We start from the raw sequence: 18,950 nt of genomic DNA, 5'->3' as shown, positions 1-18,950 counted from the left end.
TTTAAAACTCATTATCCACAAAACCACAGTTACATGTTGGAGAGGATATGAAAAAAACTGGAACACTCCTACATTGCTAGTGGAGTTGTAAAATGGTATAGCCCCTCTGGGAGACAGTTTGGCAGTTCGTCAAAATATTAAATATAAAGTTACCATATGACCAGTATATACCCAAGAGAAATGAAAATATATGTCCACACAAAAATGTGTATAAGATTGTTCATACTATCCAAAAAGTGGAAACAGCCCATTTTTCCATCAACTGATGAATGGATAAACAAAATTTGGTACATCTGTACAATGGAATATTATTCAGCAATAAAAAGGAATGACTTACTGATAAATACAGCATGCATGAACCTTGAAAATATTATGCTAAGTGAAAGAAACCAGTCACAACCCCCCCATATTGTATGATTTTATTTATATAAAAAGTTTAGAATACACATATCTATAGAGAACATATTTTAAGTTTCCAGGGACTAGATAGAAAGGGGTAATGGGGAGTGACTGCTAATGAGCATGGAACTTCTTTTGGGAGTAATGGAAATGTTCTATACTTAGTGTTGATAGTTATACAACTCTGAGAAACCCACTGAATTTTACAGTTTAAATGGATGAATTTTATGCTATGTGAATTGTATCTCAAAAAATTTTTAAAACCTCATTATTCAGTTTAAATTTTTGTCGTGGTGATGGTGGCTCTATGTACGTGTGTGTGTGTGTGTGTGAGAAAAAATGTTAAAGCAGGCACACCTGGTTCTGTAAAAATACACCATGTTTTAAGGCTTTTTGCTGAATTCCTAAACATAATGGAAGTGAATATTTAACAATAGTTTTATGACATTAATTTGATATTCACCAAATGATATTAATAGTCATTGGTTGCAAAATAGTTGGGCATAAATGGTAAGTATTGTCATAAATAACTAATTAGGACTACTTTTAGCCAGCAAAAAAGAATGTAAGCCATTATGTTTCCCTCTGATGTTTTCAGTATCTATAATCAGCATTAATGTTTCTTTTCTCTGTTACCAAACATTTGGTTTTCTCTGTTACTTAATAACATTTATTGTCATCGCTTACTGATAAATGTGCTAAAAGAATTTACATCTTATGTCCAGTAACTCAGATTTCCTTAACCATTCAACTACAGTCTTCCTTCCCTGAGTAGTTTAGTACTGAGGCTTTCTGTGTTCTTTCCTGGTCTTTTTCTTTCCTCACCACATGCTGATGTTCTGGATGGTCTCATTCGGAAGTATCAAACACCGAGATTTGTATTCGGTAACCCGACCAAGTAATAGCTAGTGATTACTCCACTTTGGGAAGGGAGAAGAGATTAATGTTGTATCATGAGAAAGAGGGAGGAAACTGGGGAAAAGAGGCCACGGATTTGGGGTATGCAGGATTGATGACATAGCGGAAAGAGAGTGGTTGAGGTTCAGAAAAAGCCGAATTGGGCTCAGTGGGTGGAACGTGCGACTCTTGATCTCGGGATTGTGAGTTTGAGCCCCATGTTGGGTGTAGAGATTACTTAAAAAAAAAAAAAAAAAAAAAAAAAAGGCAAGCTGGATTATACTTAGCCAGAAAAAGAAATTGAGGTGCACACAATTTCTTTGCTGTTTCCTGTCTCTGTTCATAACCAACATATGATACAAATAATACATAAAGTATTTGTATTTTCTTTCCCAGCAACTCATTTTAAAAATGAAACCAGTTTGATAAATGTTTATTGAGCATCTCCTTTGTGCTGTAGACAACAGTATGTGCATTGCAGGGTTAGTACAAAGGAAGACTTAAGCTTTGGTCTCTTTTCTGGGAGAGAGGGGTTGTTTGGTGAGAGGAAGACACTGTGGATAATCTTTTGACCCTAAAGAGAGAAAATCAGGTTTTCTCTTTAGAGTTGAGTATATATTAGAACATGGGATTTTTAGTGGCAATAGGAAATACTCTGTTTTTTGATGTCTGACATTCCCTTTGTCTGGAAACAATGGCCTATTTTTCTTTAAATTGAGATAATAGACTTAAAATACTTGAGAAAGATAATAGATTTATTCCTAGTAGATTATACCCAATCAAATATAAAAAAAAAGCATCAATTTTTGTTAGAAAAGAATAGCAACAAAAGATGCAAAAAAATATTTTATTAATTTAGACTCATATTTTGTTGTTAGGGAAAATTATGTGCAGATATATCGTTGTCTCATTCATTCCCAGGTCAAACACACTGCCACTTCTTGCTATTCATATTCTACATTGTTGATAATGTGGGCAAATTTATCACCCACAATTAAAACCTGGTAAGATTTACCAGATTCTCATTTCTCTGGTTTAATTTGTTCAGAGTTGGACAGTGGAACAGGAGTTTGTGTCTGGAGTAGACATTTTACTGCCAACACAGTGCTGTGTAGGCTGTGTTTTAAGAACTGGAATGTCATTTACATTGAAGTGTTCTTCAGCCCAAAGAGCCATGGTTATGTGGATGGGTATTTCAAGTGCTGGATTATTGTTAAGAACTGTCTCCCCCTGTATTGGTCTTTTGGGAAATTTAATGGAAACCCCAGCTACCATGTGATTGAGAATCAGTGAGAAATGGCCATTTTGTTCTGTGCTACAAATGTGTACTTTTTTGGAAACATGCTATCGGTTTTTTAGAACAGGATCTTCAAACCCTTTCATTTTGAATGGTGTTGTCTCGCTTTTCCTTGAATGAAATATTGTCCAGCTAAAAATGTGTTACATGGCTTAAATTTTTATTAATAAGCATTAATAGTTAAATGAAGAAGCAAAGTTATTAGCACTTCAGAAAACATATTTTATAATTTTCGGAGACAAGGACATAGTTGCTTTGGAGTTAGCTTAAATGATAAATTATATCCACTCAAATCAGTCTGTGTCCCAGCTTGGATTCTAACTTGAATTTTTATGTATGGAATGAAATTTGCTCAGCCTTTCAAAACTTTTTGGGTTGATGACACATGGTTAATAATTGTTTTGCTTATGTGAGTTCTGTCTCTGACAGGCAGGTGTTCTCTATTCTCCTCTATTCGCACCTTGAGGAAGTTATTGAAGTTGTGTCCCTCTTTAGAATTTAAGAGGAAAATAAAAGTACAGGACAAAGAGAATTTCATATGAACATTCAGTTGCAAATAAGTCAGGCTTTTTTGGAATAAAATAGGCAACTTTAGAAAACCTGATTCTGAATTAGGGACTTTTACCTTTACAAAAATTACTTTTTATATAGGAATTGAGAACTTTCTGATTCATCTCTCTCTCTCTCTCTCTCTTTTTTTTTTCCTATTTGGCCTAATTCTTTTTTTATTTATACCGATTTTTTTTTAAGTAGTATCTAGGGGCACCTGGGTGGCTCAGTCAGTTAAGCATCTGACTCTTGATTTTGGCTCAGGTCTTGATCTCAGGATTGTGAAATAGAGCCCCATGTCAGGCTCCATGCACAGCGTGCTAGCCTGCTGAAGATTCTCTCTCCCTCTCCTCCTCTCTAGTTCTCTCTCTAAAAAAGGGGGGGGGGCTGGGTGGCTCAGTCATTTGGGTGTCTGCTTTCGGCTCAGGTCATGATCCCAAAGTCCTGGGATCGAGTCCCGTGTTGAGCTCCTTGCTCAGTGGTTCTTCTTCTACTTGCTGCTCCACCTGCTTGTGCTCTCTGTGTCTCTCTGACAAGTAAATACATAAAATCCAAAAACTAATCATCATCATCATCATCTCTACACCCACCATGAAGCTCGAACTCATGACCTCAAGATCAGGAGTGGCAAGCTGTACTGACTGAGCCAGATAGGCGCCCCTGGCCTAATTTTGTCCAGAAGTAAGGGGCTTAACATTTTAGGTTTTTTGATTCTCTAAAGAATGAGATTTCTTTATTGGATGAGAGTAATAGCTAGGAAGACCATATATATTATATTAACTAGAAATATCCCTAGTAGAGTTATGAAAATATTTCATATTGGGGCACCTAGATGGTTCAGTTAGTTAAGCATTCGACTTTTTTTTTTTTTTTTTTGACAGAGACAGAGGGGGAGCATAAGAGGGGGAGTGGGAGAGAGAGAAGCAGGCTTCCCGCTGAGCAGGGAGCCCAATGAGGGGCTCGATCCCAGGACCCTGGGATCGTGACCTGAGCCAAGGACAGATGCGTAATGACTGAGCCACCCAGGCACCCTAGCATTTGACTCTTGATTTCAGCTGGGGTCATGATCCCAGGGTTTTGAGATCAAGCCCCTCTTTAGGCTCCGTGATGGGCATGGTGCCTACTTAAGATTCTCTCTCCCTCAAAAAAAAAAAAAGAAAGAAAGAAAAAATATTTTGGCCCCTCCGCCCCCTTTCTCCCTCTCTAAAAAAAAGAAAGAAAATATTTCATATCAAATTTTTCTACAAATGGTAAAAAAGTTATTTGGGGGAAAATCAAGGATCCAGTGTTGAAGCCAAATTATTCACCAGGCATTTACCAGACACTTTCTGTAGACTTGCTACTGTTCCATATACTTTAGGGTTGATTATAAACATCAGCTATCTGAGCCTCATGTTGAGTGTAAAGATTACTTTAAAAATTTTAATTTAAGAGAATGAGGTCTCGGGGCGCCTGGGTGGCACAGCGGTTAAGCGTCTGCCTTCGGCTCAGGGCGTGATCCCGGCGTTCTGGGATTGAGCCCCACATCAGGTTCTTCCGCTATGAGCCTGCTTCTTCCTCTCCCACTCCCCCTGCTTGTGTTCCCTCTCTCGCTGGCTGTCTCTATCTCTGTCAAATAAATAAAAAATCTTAAAAAAAAAAAAAAAAAGAGAATGAGGCCTCACCTCTGTTAGTAGAGCATGGGACTCTTGATCTCGGGGTTGTGAGTTAAAGCCCCATGTTGGGTGTAGAGATTACTTTAAAAATAAATAAAAATAAAATTTAAAAAGATCAGCTATAGTTTCTGCCCCAAATAAAAAGGGAGAGACAGTATTGAACAGTTTCAACATGCAAAGTGCTTTATATTTATTTTGACACTTAGCCTCATGAATCTATTGCCAGAGTGGCTCTATTTTTCTAATGGGGGAACTGGAGCTCAGAGAAATGAAATCGCTTGGCTGGTGATTAATGAATTTGAACACAGTCTTTCTGACTCTGAAGCTACACACAGACTGCCTTTCTGAAGGGCCGGAATAAGTATAGTCAGTGCAGAATATGATGGTTGTTTCTATATGAGTGCTTGACAGAGTACTAAGACAATTCAGATAGAAGAAAAATTTATGATGTATGAGTAGAGACTTTATGAGGTGAATTTAGTTTGACCTTGGGTAGAAAGGAAAGACTTGGAATTAGGAATCCATTTTTATCATCAGAATGCCCTCATCTGAGAGAAAGACCTCAAACGTATATTTTGAGTTTGGGAGATTTCCAAGCCCTATCTCTAAGGTTTGGGTTAGAATTCTGGGGTTCCCAGTTTTACATTGAGACCCCAGACTTTAAAGTTTGTAAAGATGGGGGCGCCTGGCTGGCTCAGTTGGTAGAGCATGTGACTCTTGATCTAGGGGTTGTGAATTTGAATCCCATTTTGGGTGTAGAGATTACTTTAAAATAAGATCTTTTTTAAAAAAATAATAAAGTTTGTAAAGGTGATTTAGGAATGTTTGCTACACCCATATAGGTGTGTAGCTTTGCCTAGAATGGGGCTGCAATTTGGATTTGTTTTACTGATATCATCCCATTTTCTTCTCTCCCTACCTCCAATTATGTTGTGATGGGAATTTGAGATAGGGCATCTTCAGGATGATGTAGACATAGTTCTATCCCTTCAACTTCAAGGTTGCACCAAGTGGTTGCTGAATGACTGGAAAGCCTAACCTCTGTCTGACTTGGCCTGGAAACTCCAGGCTTTGATAAAATGCTCATTCTTTTAAACAGTGTCCTTTAGGGGTAACCCTCTCGGGTCCCCTCCCTCCTTGGGAGCTTTGTACTATCACTTTACTATTGCTCAACAAACCTTACTTTGCTGCCCACCAAAAAAATAATAATAAAAATAAAGTGTCCTTTAGTTTGGGAAATAACTCCTAAAAGTAATGAAATATTTATAAAAAGGAAGGAAATGATGAGGCTCAGGGAGATTTTGCAGGCCTATGGGGTGGCTAGAGAGAAGATGGCAGATATGAGAAAAACATGTTCTATTTAAATTTTGGCTAGAAAACTTGGTAAATGTTTGGCGCAGAAAAAAACCTAGTTTTGTAGCCTGAAATCGTTCAATAGTCCTGACAGGCTCTTTCTGCCTCATTCTCCTTGAAAGGAGGAAATTGGACTTCCTATTTATCAAAATAGTTGATTCACCATCTTGAAGTGGTTTTAAAAAGTCTTAGGGGCGCCTGGGTGGCACAGCGGTTAAGCGTCTGCCTTCGGCTCAGGGCGTGATCCCGGCGTTGTGGGATCGAGCCCCACATCAGGCTCCTCTGCTATGAGCCTGCTTCTTCCTCTCCCACTCCCCCTGCTTGTGTTCTCTCTCTCGCTGGCTGTCTCTATCTCTGTCAAATAAATAAATAAAATCTTTAAAAAAAAAAAAAAGTCTTAATTCTGTATAGCCAGCTTCAGTAAAATATTTCGCCAGCTATTGGTTACTTGAACATTCCCAAAATAAAGGTAAATGAAAATAAGATAGACTTTTTTTTTTTAGGTAGCAATGGTCTTTCCTAAATTTCTATTAACTATTTTTCCTGAATGCAGATAGGTCTCTTTATCTAGGAGAGATTACTACTGTGTCAGTCTGTGTGTATGTACACATGTATGTGTTGTACAGGTGCTTGCCTTCTCCCCAACCCTTTTAGAGTTGATGGCTTTGTCCCTCATTGTTCAGTATAATAGTTTGCAGATTCACTAAGAGAGCCTGTGTAGTAATGCTTGCTTTATTTTTTTTTTTCTCTTCCACTCTTGTTTTATTTTTACTTTTTTTTTTCTTTGTGATGTGACATTTTCAGCTGATGTATTGAAAGCAAATCCTTCTAATTTGGAAGCCCAGATCACAAGAGTGAGTTTTTCTACTAGTGTCTTTAGCTGTACTTTTTTTGTGTGTGTCTTTTCACCCTTTTCCCCCTCCCAATTCAAAAGTTTTCAAAACACATTTCATAAATACTAGATAAGAAAATTCCTCTGTCTGTTGAACATCATGCCTTTTCACAAAGCAATGTCCACTTTATATTGGGTCAAATTCCTTTTCCTAATGCTATTATAAAAGCATAGGCTAATGTATGTGTTTTGTTTTGGTTTGTTTTCTATATTATCTAGTGTGTTGGAAGTAATTTTAGTTCTGTCTTCATTGCAGATATGTCTGGACTTTGTCACCAGTGTGTCGTAGCACTGTTCTTTTTTGGTTTTTGTTGTTTTGTTTTAAGGAAAATTATATAGTAGTTTCTGAGAATGAAAAACCCATTCTTTTATCAGGATTTTAAGTAATAAATTCTTTGACTTATCTCTATTCTCCCTCCTCATCCCCTGGATGTTCCTCTCAGGGCCATGAAGGAATGAAAGAGCTATACATACTACTGTCTCATTTCAGCAGGCTGACCAGATGCAAGTGGTCAGACTGGTGAGCTCTGAACATGCGAGCATTGCAAGACGGTTTGTTTGATAGTCACAGGAAAACTGTTCATGCTGAAAAGAAATTGTGGCACCTTTTTAATGGTGAAATAAAAGTATGCTTTCTATTTGTTATTTTGATTCAAATAACCTCCCCATGTAAGCTGTACATTGCTTTTTAAGATCTTACACCTGGGTAATTTTCTGTACTAGCCTAACCCCTTTCTGTTCTCTTTGGCTTGTGTTATTACAGTTTATCTCATGTTCTGTTTGTCTAGTTTTGCATCCTGGAGGAGCAGATGATTAAAGAGTCCCTTTTCTTTCCTCCTGGTGTTCTAAAATCTGCTTGTTGCTTCTGAAATCATTTAATTTTGCCCCATAAAGCAAATGGTATGCTGTCCTAATTAGAAATGCAGGTACTCCAAGTGTTTTATCCAAAGTAATCAGCCATTGTCAGTTACTGTACGAATATAACAAGTGTGTTCTACGCTAGCAGTGTAACCACTGATTGAGGTAAATATTCTAAAGGCCTTGTTTTCAGGACCCCCAGGTTACTCTAAATCACGCACCCTCTATTCCCCCCCCCCTTTTTTTTTTGTTACCCCAGAGATTGAAAGATCTCAAGCAGAGAGAGTTTGCTCGAAATGTCTCTTCAAGATCCCGCAAAGATGAGAAGAAACAGGAAAAAGCCCTTCGGCGGCTCCATGAATTGGCAGAGCAAAGGAAACAAGCTGAATGGTGAGGATATTTTCTCTCAGAGGGTTCTACAGATCATTTTAATCCATAACATTTAAGATTATATTTTAAGACTTAAATTAAGATTTAAGGATTATAATCATTAGTAAATCTTTCAAACTGAAAGCTTATCTGTTATTACAGTATAAATAGACTGATTTTATGAATATACATTCCTGAGGCCATATCCTATCTGTGTGACTTTAGCTATCTAAGCTCTATGCCTCTGTGTCCTTATGTGTAAGATAGGAGATGATGATAATAACAATTTACTTCTTGCAGTCATTTTGAGGAGTGATTATCTTCACATCAAAAGTGCCTTATAAAAGAGTGCCATAGAAGATACTCAATAAATCAATAAATTATACAAATTCTCCAACCTATGTTTTATAGAAAAGCACATATATTACAGTATTCTGTAACTAAACAGTACTGGGGCAGAGACTCAAGTGTTGTAACTTCCTTTTAACTACTATACAGTCCGTACTAATCACTGAAACCTAGGGAATTCTATCCATTTATTTCTCTGCAGATTCCTGCGTTCTTGAGTGTTCTTTTTAATCTTCCTTCATGATTCTTGATTATTATCAATTTGGGGGCTGGTATTTAGCCTTAAGTGGAATTTACCCCACCTAGGGCTGAATTTCCAAGCAACTAGACTTTGGGGACCCAGTCTTTGAGCATCCGAGGATTCATAAGGTATGTGCCTCGATCAGAAAGACTTAGGCCCCCCATGTTTGTTTTTAATAGCTGGCCAGGACCAAAGGAAAGAACTGGTTATAGTAGAAAGAGAAACTATGATTGTGGCTTTCGAAAGTTCACAGCCAAGTTGGGGCCACGGTTTCCAGGTTCCTGGACTTACTAAGTTCATTTTTGTCTCAGGATCCTTTTTTTTTTTTTTTTTTTTTTTTTTTTAAACTAACTTACTTCTCTAAGCATGTTGGAGGAAGAAGGAAGGGAGAGAACACATAGTATGAATTTTGAAATAGAATTAACCAGTGAGCTCTAATGTTGAGTTAAGCCTATAAACTGGTTCTGATTCCTTCTTTGGCAGCTTTTATATCATAACACATTCCTCTTGGGCGTATTGCAAAGGTACCTCTTCAAAAAGTATATACCAGGTCACTTTCTAATTTGGGACATTTTAATACATGTTTTTCTTCAGAGGTGACTTGTAGTTCTCAGTTTTATAAGCAAGCAGTTAAAAGATGACCAACTAATCTCTTGGGAGAATAAAAGAAGGTTTTGATCCATAATAGGTATTTCATTGTCCCAGAATTAATGCATGACCCCATAGTGTTATTAAAGCAATTAACATGGCAAAGACTATGCAAAAGAACAAAATAAAATCTGTTTTTATTCACCTTGAGGGTCTCTTTGCTGTGGGGTAGGTTTTGTGACACAGTGTAGGTGTCTGTTGCTATCTAAATCTTTTGGGTTCCTGTCTTCCATTAGCAAGAGTCTAGATGGCAAGGGATACCACATTATCCAAATATATTTAGTCCCTGAGTTCAGGACAGCTAGTAGCTAGGGATCAGATAAAAAGGCTTCATCCAAACAAACACCTAATTCTCCTCACTTCTTGAATTCAGCTTGAAAAATACCTCAGGTGGATAGTCCACACACTGTAAAAATTTCAGACATGACATGAGTAATATAAAACACTGGCTTTGAGGCTCCTCCGTGTTCATGTTTTCAAAGCTGAGAAAGTGTTTGATGGCATATCATGATCATTGTACAGAATGACCAGAAATTAACACAAAACCAAAGCAACCACTTTGATGTGGTGCCCAAGAAATAGGCACAGACTCTCAGTTTCTGAAACAGACATACTCACCACAGACTACCATGGAGTAGCATGGTGGAGGTTTCTGACTATGTTAAACTCAGAAAATATCCACATTTAAAAAAATAAAATTTGAAAATACGGAGGAAATTAGAGGGGGTTTTTTAGTTGAGTGAAATACAGCTTTGGTGAATAGATGTTCAACCACATGTTTGATGGCATACTGATGGGTAGGATGTTTCAGTAAGAAAGAACAGGGTGCCTGGCTGGCTCAGTTGGAAGAGCACACACTTGATCATCAGGGTCATGAGTTCAGGCCCTACGCTGGGTATAGAGATTACTTAAAAATAAATAAATAAACTTAAAAAAAAAAAAAACGAAAACAGGACAGGTCAACTCTACTAGGTGGTAACAACAGAGTATTTGAACTTTGTGATATAGCTTCACGTTTTAAGTTTTAGACCACTTAGGAAGAAACAGTAGTAACTGGCTGGTGCTGGGAATACAGCTAATTAGTAGATGAACAGAATGAGACTTTCCTAAACTCGCACAGCAAGTTCTCTTTTTAGCACAGGACTAGGAAACGACCACCACTTACTGTCTTTGAGGCTTACCTACAATAAATGGTGGAACATAAGAGATGAGTGTACTATTAGAAGAATGAAATGTACCCCTAAACTTTTTTTCATTTTTCATTTTTCTTAACCATTGTGTAGTGCACCTGGAAGTGGTCCCATGTTCAGGCCAACCACGGTGGCTGTAGACGAAGAAGGTGGAGATGACGATAAAGATGAGTCTGCTACCAACAGTGGTGCAGGTGCTGCTGCCGCCTGCGGCCCAGGATCTGAATTCTTCACGGATAAAGGAGGCCCTTTCACTGCAGTACAGATCACTAATACCACTGCACTGGCACAGGCCCCTGGGTTAGCCTCCCAAGGCATCAGCTTTGGCATTAAGAATAATCTAGGGACTCCACTGCAGAAATTGGGAGTGTCATTTTCCTTTGCCAAGAAGGCTCCTGTCAAACTCGAATCAATAGCGTCCGTTTTCAAGGACCATGCAGAGGAAGGGACCTCCGAAGATGGAACAAAAGCTGATGAGAAGGGTTCTGACCAAGGATTGCAGAAGATGGGAGACTCTGATGGTAACAGTAATCTTGATGGTAAAAAAGAAGATGAAGACCCTCAGGATGGAGGGTCCCTTGCCTCAACATTATCTAAGTTAAAAAGAATGAAGCGAGAAGAAGGAGCTGGGGCTGCAGAGCCAGAGTATTACCACTACATTCCCCCAGCACACTGCAAAGTAAAACCAAATTTCCCCTTCCTACTCTTTATGAGAGCCAGTGAACAAATGGAAGGTGATAATAGTATACACCCAAAGAATGCCCCGGAGAGCAAAAAAAGCAGTTCTCCCAAGCCTAAAGTCTGTATCAAGGTGGCAGCAAGCCAAGGAGCAGAGAAGACAGTTGATGAAGTCTCTGAGCAACAGACGGAAACCAGTGTCACAGAGCCCTCAGAGCCTAGAAGCAAAGTTGAGACAAAGAAGACCTCAGGAGGGGATGTAAGTGAGCAGAATGTAGAGAGTCCAAGTCAGAAGGTTTCAGAGAACCAAATGTGTGAGTCTAACCCTTCTAAAGAAACCTCTCAGATCACCCCAGCAGGGAAAGAAAGCCAGGAGGGACCCAAACATCCTACTGGTCCCTTCTTTCCGGTTTTGAGCAAAGATGAAAGCACTGCCCTCCAGTGGCCATCAGAACTCTTAATTTTTACCAAGGCAGAACCCTCCATTTCATACAGTTGTAATCCTTTATACTTTGACTTTAAACTTTCAAGGAACAAAGATGCCAGAGCTAAAGGGACAGAAAAACCAAAGGATATAGGAGGCTCCTCGAAAGACCATCTCCAAGGCCTTGATGCTGGTGAGCCACATAAAAGTAAGGAGGGGGGGGAGAGTGTAGAACATTCCTCAGGAGGCAGAATGGATGCACCTGCTTCAGGGTCTGCCTGTAGCAGTCTGAACAAGCAGGAACCTGGGGGCAGCCATGGGTCAGAGACAGAGGACACAGGGAGGAGCCTTCCTAGCAAGAAAGAACGATCTGGGAAGTCCCACCGACACAAAAAGAAAAAGAAGCACAAAAAATCAAGCAAACACAAACGGAAACACAAGGCTGACCCAGAAGAGAAAAGCTCTAAGACAGAGTCTGGGGAGAAGTCTAAGAAGCGCAAGAAACGAAAACGAAAGAAGAATAAGTCATCAGCTCCAGCAGATTCTGAACGGGGACCCAAACCAGAACCCCCTGGGAGTGGTAGCCCTGCACCGCCCAGACAACGGCGGCGAGCTCAAGATGCTTCCCAGCGGAGGCCCCTCCCGGCTGAAGAAGGGGGCGGTGGCAAGAAGGATGAAGGTGGGGGCGGTGGTGACTCCCAGGATCATGGGGGCCGGAAACATAGAGGTGAGCCTCTAACTTCATCCTGCCAGCGAAGAGCTAGCGCCAAACGGAGCAGCCGGTCCAGCCATCGGAGTCGCCCCAGTAGTGGAGATGAGGACAGTGATGATGCTTCATCACACCGGCTACACCAGAAGTCTCCATCCCAGTACAGCGAGGAGGAGGAAGAGGAGGAAGACTCAGGCAGTGAGCATTCCCGTAGCCGTTCTCGATCGGGCCGGCGCCATTCCTCACACCGTTCCTCCCGACGTTCTTACTCAAGTAGCTCAGATGCTTCTTCAGACCAGAGCTGCTATAGTAGACAGCGCAGCTACTCTGATGACAGCTACAGTGACTATAGTGACCGATCTCGAAGGCACTCCAAGCGCTCCCATGACTCTGATGACTCCGACTACGCCAGCTCCAAGCATCGATCCAAACGGCACAAATACTCCTCTTCCGATGATGACTATAGCCTCAGTTGCAGCCAGTCCCGAAGCCGCTCTCGGAGTCACACCAGGGAGCGCTCGAGGTCCCGGGGCCGCAGCCGCAGCAGCAGTTGTAGCCGCAGCCGGAGCAAACGGAGAAGCCGCAGCACCACAGCCCACAGCTGGCAGCGGAGCCGAAGCTACAGCCGTGACCGCAGCCGCAGCACCAGGAGCCCTTCCCAGAGATCGGGTTCCAGGAAGGGGTCATGGGGTCATGAAAGCCCTGAGGAGAGGCGTTCTGGTCGTCGAGACTTCATCCACTCTAAAATCTACCGCTCCCAGTCTCCCCACTATTTCCGATCAGGCCGGGGAGAAGGTCCTGGGAAGAAAGAAGATGGCAGAGGAGATGATGGTAAAGGGACAGGCCCACCCTCCCAGAACAGCAGTGTTGGTGCAGGAAGGGGGTCAGAAGGTGACTGCAGCCCCGAAGACAAGAACTCTGTCACTGCCAAACTGCTACTGGAGAAGATCCAGTCAAGAAAAGTGGAGAGGAAACCCAGTGTGAGTGAGGAGGTGCTGGCCACCCCTAATAAAGCCGGGCTCAAGCTCAAGGACCCTCCACAAGGTTACTTTGGGCCCAAGCTCCCCCCATCTCTTGGCAATAAGCCTGTCCTTCCACTGATAGGGAAGCTCCCAGCTACCCGAAAGCCCAACACCAAGAAATATGAAGAGTCTGGCTTAGAAAGGGGGGAAGAACAAGAACAGTCAGAGACAGAAGAAGGGCCTCCAGGGAGTAGTGATGCCCCATTTGGACATCAGTTCCCTTCAGAGGAAACAGCTGGCCCCTTATCAGACCCACCCCCAGAAGAGCCAAAGTCTGAAGAAGCTACTGCTGATCAGCCTGTGGCTCCACTGGGCACCCCAGTGCACTCTGACTGCTATCCTGGGGACCCCACCATCGCCCATAACTACCTCCCTGACCCCAGTGACGGGGATACCCTAGAGTCCTTGGATAGTGGCAGTCAGCCAGGCCCTGTGGAATCCAGCTTGCTGCCTATAGCGCCAGACCTTGAACACTTCCCCAGTTACGCACCTCCCAGTGGGGATCCTAGTATTGAGTCAGCTGATGGGGCTGAGGATGCTTCCCTGGCCCCCCTGGAGAGCCAGCCCATCACCTTCACCCCTGAGGAGATGGAGAAGTACAGCAAGCTCCAGCAGGCCGCACAGCAACACATCCAGCAGCAGCTTCTGGCCAAGCAAGTAAAGGCCTTTCCAGCCTCGGCTGCCCTGGCCCCAGCCACTCCAGCCCTGCAGCCCATCCACATTCAGCAGCCAGCCACAGCCTCTGCCACCTCGATCACAACTGTTCAGCATGCCATCCTACAACACCATGCGGCAGCAGCTGCGGCTGCCATTGGAATTCACCCCCACCCTCATCCCCAGCCGCTTGCCCAAGTACATCATATTCCCCAGCCCCACCTAACCCCCATTTCCTTGTCCCACCTCACTCACTCAATCATCCCTGGCCACCCTGCCACCTTTCTCGCTAGCCATCCCATCCATATCATTCCTGCCTCAGCCATTCATCCTGGGCCCTTCACTTTCCATCCTGTCCCGCATGCTGCCCTCTACCCTACCCTGCTTGCTCCACGGCCTGCTGCAGCAGCTGCCACTGCCCTCCACCTTCACCCACTGCTTCACCCCATCTTCTCAGGTCAGGACCTGCAGCACCCACCTAGCCATGGCACATGAGTTGGGGGATGGGAGCCCAGGTAGGGCCAGGGAAGGTGACCCATATATCTTCCCTCGGGGGTGTTGAGCCATTAATACCAGCAAGTACATGCTGGGATGGGCAGTGTCTGACAGCCAAAGAATCAAGTTTTGGCTTGCAGGGGTGGTTTTAGATTTGAGATTTGCTTTGGGTTTTACTATCAGGGATCCCCCCCTTTCCCTCTTTCTGTTTGTCCCTTCCTCCCATCTCCTGTGTTTCCAAGCTAGGGAACACGAGTAAGTGCTCCCGACCCCTCTGCGGCAACATCTCCAAACTGTCGAGTTTGGATACTCCTCTCCTCCCTCTACTTTTTATCCTTTGCTCTTCCCTTCTGTAAATTTTAAAACATTTTCTTCCTCTCTGGCCGGCGGTTTGTCCATCTGGTCCTGCCCTCTCGGTGTCTTTGACCATCCCTTGGTGACCTTATGCTATCCCGGGTGAGGTGAAAAGGGAGTCTGACCTGGAACCAGATGCTACTCAAGCTGTTATTCAATCCACTTCCCACACAGAGAGCCACACATTGGCCCTGTTGTCCTCATGTCCCTCATCCCAAAAGAGATTTCTGCATATCCCAGAAAAGAAGATCCCATCATGAATAGAAGCTATACGGAACATAAAGTCGCCCGTGTGCTTCCCCAGAGAGGAGCTCATGTGTCTGAAGGGTGTATTTTCTTCTGTCATGTTGATGTTTCCTTCTTAATTTATAGGATTTTTTTTAAATGTAAAAAATTGCACTGAACTCTATAAACGTAAATGCTGCTTTTTGTAGCTCATATAAAAAAGGTTCCATATTTGTAGTATACTGCAATAATATTTTTTACATCCAGCTCTTTAAGTGATCCTTGTTCTGGTGGCTTTGTGTAAATATGTTTGCCCTAGTTGAATTAAGAAACTTTAAAGGTTATAAAATGAAAACAAAAAATAAAGTATCTGTTTTCTGCTAGATGCAAAAATGACTAAGCATGTATATTTTATCAAGCTCATGTATTTTTTGAAGTTATGAACTATAAAATGTTAAAACAAAAAAAAAGGAACATTGTTTAACATTTTTTGCTGGGACAAAATGTTTAGTTAATTTGCAGTAGGTGGTGCCCCCAGCACTGGGATTTTTGAACTAATGGGCAGCAGTCAGCTGGGGATGTCAGAGGGATCCTCAGTTACGACATCTCCCTCGTGCTTTGCGGTTTTATATGGAGAAACAGGTGGGCCCACAGAGGAGGAAGGAGAGATTCGAGAGCTTTATTCTCTGGAAGCAGTGAGATTCAGAGTGATTGTGTGGGGGGTTTCCTGAGTTTCTTGGGTGCCTTGTTCCGGGCAGTCCGTTTGCCTTCCTAGTACTTAGCCCCCTCTGACAATTTTTTTTTTAATGTGCCTTTTGGGTTGGCTAGAAACTGAGGCAGAAGTAGACTTGAGGATGATAGAGTTGGGACAGTTCCTTCCTCCTCGTGTGGGGAGGTGAGCACATTTATAGATACTGCAGATTCGTTTGCTTCACGGTTTCCATGCCTTCTGCCCAGCTTACTTTAAGCAGTGAAGTGTTTTGGGTTTTTTTTCCTTTTCTCCCATGACACCTACCAGAGGAAGTACCACCTCAGTTCCTCTTCCTCCTCTTGCCTTTCACCTGGGCTCTCAGACCTAATTAACGTACTGACCCGTTTATATTGCAGGTCTCATCTTTGGCATAGATAGCATTTCCCTACCTATTCCTGTGGCTAGAATTGGGTGGGTGGTCACTGGACAGGAAGAAACAAACCCTTCTTACTTGGGCCAAGGCTCTGTGTTCTGCCTTTCTTCTCAGATTCCCAAAAGAAAAAGGTTTTGAGTTTATGAGAAGCAAGTACTGGGCAAACAAGGCTCTTGACTGAGCCTCCTGCCTGTTCAGTGCTCCTCATCTGATTCAGAAGCATCACTTTTGATAACTAGCACTGGAAAAATGAAATCATCTGTTTGAAGTGAAGGGACTCATTTTTCTTTGCTTTCAGCCCATGTAAATATTTAAATAATACAGTATTCACATTTCTGTGCTGCTTCCCATTAGCTTGTAGATTGAGCCATACTCTAGCTGCCTCTCTACCTTCCTGGGGGCAGTTTTCTTTAACTTTCAGAATAGTGATTTTAAAACTTAAAAAAAAAGAAAGAAAAAATAACCTATCCTTACTTACAAGCATTACAGATTGTATTTAACTTTATCACATATGATAGAGATATATATGCTGTAAAATTAGGGAAAGGAACTTTCTAATAAACCAATGATTTGTGGAAACTTGGCAGAGTCTGTCGTGATTGTTGCTGCATCTTCTCAAGCTGGGAAAGGATGGAGTTAAGGTTACAAATAACATTTTGTGAAGTGATCAGGGAATAGATTCTTGTGAACGAGTTGCTAATGATGTTTGGAATTGAGCTTCTCAAGACAGGCTGCCCAAGTGGCGGGGGTTCTGTAGAAGGCAATAATCGTGGTTAATTTTCTTTCAGTCTTAGGTGGATGTCTTGGAATGTGCACCTCCTTTCCACTCTCCCCAAGAATTTTCTTCTGTGTCTACTTTTTTCCTCAGTTTAGATATTTATTTATTTATTTAATTTATGGTGGGATATATGGCATGTACTAAATGGGTTTGGAATTTCTGGCTTCAATTTTCTAGGACTTGGGATGGACTTCAGGGTGATGGGATCACAAGTCATCTGCCTGGCCTCTGCCTTCCAGATGGAATTTTGTACAGCCGACCAGTCTTCAGTTATTCCCCTTAATACCACACTGCAGTGCTTGAGAGCTACCTGGTAAAAGGAAATGTGCTCTAATTGTTAGAGCAGATAAAAGCCTCCATCTACTCTTCTGTTTCAAAAAAATATCACAAAAAGTAGAGAAAGTTTAGCATCAAAAGCTAACCATAGATTAACAGCGATAAAGTTTCCTCTATCCCTCAGCCTCTCAGGAAGGAGTAATACCATGTCTGCTTCTTTCCTGCTCTCTCATACAGCTGTGTTCTCCCCTTGACAAAAGAGCTGTTCAATTTGAACCTTGGGTTGGATGCTGAGATCTGCCTTTTTTCCTAAAATAGCAAAATCCCTGCCCAGAAAGAAGACATGTTAGGAAATGAAAGTGACTTTCTGAGCAGGCAGGGTGAAGTGAAAGAGGCCGACTGGCCTATGGAGAGTGCTGGGGTGGGGGGCTGGAGCGGGGAGGGGAGCATATGCAGCTGTCTGAGTCCAGTAGGGGTTCTTTCAACTACCTGCCTCAGCCACCTGCGCTGGCAGCACAGACATCCTCCCTCTCCTACACCCTTGATGACTAAATCGGGCCTTGTCAACCATTTCCGTTCTTATTTGCCAGAAACATCTTCACCTCCCCCTTATCAGCTCATGTCTGAATTATTGCAGCATATTCCTGGCTGGGCTCACCAGGATCTAATTCCCTATCCCATGTAAGCGTACTGGCTTTCCAGAATCTGGGTGTGATTCATTTTATATTTACTGCTTCCCAGTAAAATTGTAAGCTCGGAGAGGAGGAGAACGGATTCTTACACTTCCTTTTTTTTTTTAGTCCCTTGGAGTGTCTTACATAGAGTTGAACACACAGTACAGTAAACATTTTGACTATATATTTAAATATGAACAAAGAAAGTATTAACTGAGGAATATGCAAGGATTTAGCAAGGAAGCATCAAAGATAAAGGATTTTTATATATCCACATCACCCAGCTCGGTGCCAGGCACATAGAAATTCAATAATTATTTTTTTTTACTTTTTAAAGATTTTGTTTATTTGACAGGAAGGGAGAAGTGCTCCAGAAATTCAGTAATTATTGACTTAAGCCTTAACAAAACTTTGGATTCATTGAGAAATTCTAGGGCTCAGGGTTGACAGGATGGGAAAGTGGGAGCAATGTATCAACACTACTCTGCCTACTATCTCAGAAGGGAGATCAACCCAGCTCTGGCCCCAAAGCAACACCCATGAGAAACCGAATTCTCAAATACCAAACTTATCTCCCTTCCCAAATCTGATCCTTCACCTATTTCCAATTTTAGCTCCCACTGTCCTCCCAGCAGCCAGCCCGGCACCAAAGCTTTCAATTACTTTGACCCTCTCTACCACATGCAGTTACTAATCTAGCAAGGGCTAGGATTTTGAGCTGTGTGCTGAGGTGGTGAATTATGAGGGGAACAGGAGCTGAAAGGATTCTGGGATGGCGCAGGATATCTGGGCAGGGGGTGCCTGAGTGGCTCAGTCAATTAGGCATCTGCCTTCGGCTCAA

General features: G+C 42.1%; 1 protein-coding gene across 5 annotated transcripts in view; it reads left to right on the top strand.

Annotated features, from left to right (window-relative positions):
- Nucleotides 1–16,960, top strand: part of GPATCH8 (G-patch domain containing 8) — a 107,314-nt gene extending 90,354 nt beyond the window's left edge. For all 5 annotated transcript variants that reach the window (XM_002919743.4, XM_011225655.3, XM_019800217.2 and 2 more), the window contains 2 exons: nucleotides 8,160–8,290; nucleotides 10,790–16,960. In XM_002919743.4, the coding sequence (XP_002919789.1) occupies nucleotides 8,160–8,290; nucleotides 10,790–14,678 (4,020 nt within the window). In that variant the 3' untranslated portion in view covers nucleotides 14,679–16,960. The remainder of the gene's footprint in view (nucleotides 1–8,159; nucleotides 8,291–10,789) is intronic.
- The last annotated feature ends 1,990 nt before the right edge of the window (nucleotides 16,961–18,950 follow it).

The sequence above is a fragment of the Ailuropoda melanoleuca genome, chromosome 13 (genome assembly GCF_002007445.2).
Source record: "Ailuropoda melanoleuca isolate Jingjing chromosome 13, ASM200744v2, whole genome shotgun sequence".
In the NCBI taxonomy this organism is placed as follows: Eukaryota; Metazoa; Chordata; class Mammalia; order Carnivora; family Ursidae; genus Ailuropoda; species Ailuropoda melanoleuca.
Note: the sequence above shows the minus strand (reverse complement) of the source record. Positions and strands in the feature narration are given on the sequence as shown.